Genomic DNA, 4,243 nt, shown 5'->3' with positions numbered 1-4,243 from the left:
TCTCTTCGAAATTGTATTTGACATATTCGTCATACATTTTATAATTTATCTAAACTAAAAGTAAAACTGCATTATAAATTTTGGAACATACCCTGCAAAATAAGAATGAAAGAATTGTAAAACAAGAATTGTAAATCAAGAGAAGAAACATTCTTCTTCTTAAAATCTTTCGTCAGGAACGAGTCATAGCTATTCTAATCGCGTCGACATGTGACTTAAACGGGTCATCAGGGCTAACGAATCGTTCAGGAAGAGATCGGCGATGCGGGAAAAGAAACAATCCGCCATCTGGACCGCCGATGATCTTATAAGCCGGCGTCACGTTACAAGTGTGCGTTATGAAACAAGAAGCGAATGCATTGCGTACGTTATATTGCGTGATCAGTAGCCCGTGGAATCGTGCGCACACGATTTCAGTACAACGTAAATTTTTTTTTGTACTCTTCGTAACGAAAGAACAACAACCCGAGGAAAGTGTGATTAAATTTCGTGAGTGCTCATCGAAATTCTAATTATTTTAAAATATCGCGTGTAATATTGGATGATAGATCATATGCAACGATATATTGAATGTAAGTCGTGATTAGATCCTGGCAATTGATAAAGCTTTTGTTTAGTTGAACGTTAAAATTTTCAAAACGCAAGAAAAATGAGGCTACAACTGCAACGAGTGGGAATCGCGTTTAGCTTGATAATGTTGTTAGCTGTATTTGAATTTTGTACAAGTAACAACGCTACCTGGGCCAGCAATCGTGACAAGAAGACGCGCATAGTTAGAAAGTTAAGAAAGGATTTCCGAAAATTAAAGAAGCAGGAGGGAGCATTAAAGCTGACAGGAGGTGAAAACGGCGAATACGAAGGTGCTATAAAAACTTATTTTAGATTTAATCTTTAAAACATTTAACTTTTGGAGGAGATCTCTTTAGAGACTCGACAATGGCGTCATCTTTTTCGCCACTCAATCCTATGACATTGATAAAAAAATTCTAGCCCTTAAAATAAGAAAGTCGATCAAAAACATGCCGATACTCAGAAAGTTAATATCAAGCAACAACAGTCTTCATTGAGAAAAGGATTATTTTAAAATCGCCGGGACTCAACTTAGCGTGAATAATAAATGATAAATACAATGATAATAAATAATAATAACGCGAATTTTCTCATTTAAGTTTTAAGATGATACATCCATAAAATTCACGCGATTCAAGGAAGCATATGGAACGGACGGTGACGTATGCGGAACAAAAGAACTTCGTCGTTTAGTCGGATCAATTGGTGTACTAAAATCAATTATGCATCTTCTCGATCTTCTTATTACACAGACCAAATGCGACGATAGTATCGATTGTACACCAACGAGACATGCATGTAAACTGGGCGCACCCCGTATCGTAAATCCGATCAGGATGAAAGCACAACTCGTTGAGGGTTGATATTTTCCCCGCGATAAAGCGCGCGGCTACAATATAAACGGGTTATAAATCTCTCTCTTTTCCTCTCTTTTCCCGCTCCGTTTCGCGGGGATAAAAAGTGAGGTTCGCGCGCGAGTTTTATCGCGCAGCCGTTCAAGTCGCTCTCGCGCGATGACGATTAAAAAGAGGTCAACTCGAGGAAGATTTATGCCAACAACTATACGCCATACGTCACATATGTACACGCAATACCAGGAATCGCAGCATAACATAGTCATCATAAAATCAGATCATAAAATAGGATCGCGATCTCCACAACTCCGGCCGATTTTGCAGGATGCTCTTTTACATATATTGTTAAGACAGAAGGTCGCAGTCGTTTTATTGAACCAAATCCAAGTGATATTAAAAGTTGTAATTAAAGTTTAATACTTAATTCTTTCAGTATATAAAACAATCAATAAATTAATATAATTAGAATAGTACTGATTTTTAAAACCGTTAATAAAAGATATAAAAAATAGAAAATTAATATCTTTCTCTATAATTGCTATTTAATGCTTGTAATAATTAAAATCGACTATTCATAGAAAGAACGATTAATTTTGCTTTGTTTGGATCATCAAAATAATTACAGTGAGTGTAAAAAGTATTCGTACAAAGAAAATTATTTTTTAAAAAAACTTTATTTTTAAAAAGTAAATATTATCCAGCGAGAAATGAGTCATCGAATTAATGTCGAATCAATATAAATACGATGATTTCAATATAAATTTAATGTCGATTCGGCTTAATTGATGATTTTCTTATTGAATAATTAATTTATTCATAAAGAATAAAATGGATTGTATGTTTTTTAAAATTATATATACCAAAAAGATGTGTATTAATTATATAAAATGTATCATCTAAAAAATAAGCGAAAATAAAAAATTGTATTATTTGAATGCTCAAAAAGTATGTACAGACGAAAAATTTAGCTTCTGAAATCAGGAATACCTGCGAAACTCGTTTGTTTATGATAGAACAGAATGTATTTATTGTATAAAATTGCCAATTAATGTTTATTTATTTTCTACAAATAAGGCTTTTTTTATAACAAATTTCCTTGTACGAATACTTTTTGTTTTCACTGTATGTAAAAATTTCAAGCATGATGAGTAGTGCTGCAAAAAGTTTAAGCATCTTACATAATTATTTGAATAGTTCTACATAATTATTTTTATGATTCAACAAAATTATTTTCATATCTCTATGTAGCTAAATTTTTAGAAACTTCAGCAAAACCTTTCTGTGGAGCAATAAATCATTTAAAATCAAAGTAAAAATTTTAGAAGATACAAGATTGTACAAAATTTTAGAAGATCGATACTATTAGGTTATAAATTATAAGTGAAAAAACTTATAACTTTGAACTTTCCTGTATCAATTACCATAAAGCAGAGGTTCTTGCATTCTGCGATACAAAATCTGTATTTCAAACAGGACATTTTAGACATAAAACTTAGATTTGTACTTTTATAACTGTTGAAAATTAAGTGTTATATTTATGATTTATGTTATCATGTGTTTATGATATTAATAATGATATCAAATTTTCTTTTAGTTATTTAATAATACTATTTTAGTATTTTACTAAATTTTAATAAACTTTGTCTTTAAGTTAAATGACTTTCATTACTGTTGTTGAAATATTATTATTGACAATGCTTTCCATTGATGAATCGAAAGTTTGCACATCGACTACTTCCTTTTTATTGTGTCAAGTTGCTGCAATAGGAAAAACGTAAGCAAGAGATTTTATTGCTGTATGCACAGGAAACGTGGAAATACTTCACAACGGGAAATGGGGCAGTATATGCGACGACGAATGGGACGACTTCGAGGCCAGTGTGGTTTGCAAGCAATTAGGCTATAACGGTGCAATTAAAGCAACGACATACGGCCACTTTGGTCAGGCTAGAAGTGAGATGAGATATTTGTCTTTTTATTTTGAATCACTGTCTTTCACGGTCGAGCGCAACAGTTGCATGTATGGCCGAGACAAGCAAGATCATCTAATAATAAGTCGTTCGTTTATTTCAATTTATCGGCAGACACGCGTCATATTTTTAGTGTATGGCATTAAGTGTTATCTCTGAAAAACTATAGTAATAATATCATATAAATATTATATATCCAATTTTATTTTACAATTTATTTTATTTCACTCTGTTATTTGTTCAAGCATGTGCAATGTTATTTTTTATTTATCGGTCAATGCGTTTAATTAAAATATGAAATATAAGCGTGCAATTTTTTATATAAAAAATATTTCGAAGGAAGATACTGGATGGATAACGTTTATTGCGACGGATCTGAGATCGAACTCGCGAAATGCCGTTTCGACGGATGGGGCATTTCCGACTGCGGTAGTAACGAAGCTGCCGGCGTCATTTGCTCGCACGGTGAGGAAACGAGAACATCGCCACCAATTTCGCAAGAAAAGCCAGTAAAGACCAGAATAAAGGATACATATCAGCAAGGCACGGCTCTACGATTATCCGGAGGACGCATACATTCCGAGGGTCGAGTGGAAATTAAATTAGGCAGTACAGGTTACAAAACAATTTACTCCGAGGATTATAATTAATCATAATTATATGTATAGAACTATACCAAATTAAACTAATTTTAATTATAATTTAAAGCAGGAACTTTAACTTTGTCTAAAAAAATCACTTAAAAACGTGAGTCATAATAAATATTGAAAAATCAAAATAATTAATATGAATATATATTAGATACATGTGTTTTCTTTGTAAATATTTTATTACGTTTTAATCGCTCTA

At 32.4% G+C, this 4,243-nt stretch overlaps 1 protein-coding gene across 2 annotated transcripts in view; it reads left to right on the top strand.

The window, feature by feature from the left end:
- The first annotated feature begins 499 nt into the window (after window positions 1–499).
- The window catches only part of LOC108684480 (lysyl oxidase homolog 3), an 8,759-nt gene continuing 5,015 nt past the window's right edge, over window positions 500–4,243 (top strand). Inside the window, exons 1-3 of one of the 2 annotated variants that reach the window (XM_018188820.1) lie at window positions 500–860; window positions 3,231–3,377; window positions 3,734–4,003. In XM_018188820.1, the coding sequence (XP_018044309.1) occupies window positions 650–860; window positions 3,231–3,377; window positions 3,734–4,003 (628 nt within the window). In that variant the 5' untranslated portion in view covers window positions 500–649. Of the gene's footprint in view, window positions 861–3,230; window positions 3,378–3,733; window positions 4,010–4,243 lie in introns of both variants that reach the window. The other variant, XM_018188819.1, reaches the window with a different exon arrangement.

Source organism: Atta colombica, unplaced genomic scaffold (assembly GCF_001594045.1).
Source record: "Atta colombica isolate Treedump-2 unplaced genomic scaffold, Acol1.0 scaffold135, whole genome shotgun sequence".
Lineage (NCBI taxonomy): Eukaryota > Metazoa > Arthropoda > Insecta > Hymenoptera > Formicidae > Atta > Atta colombica.
The sequence above is the reverse complement of the archived record's forward strand: the minus strand, read 5'-3'. Positions and strand labels throughout refer to the sequence as shown.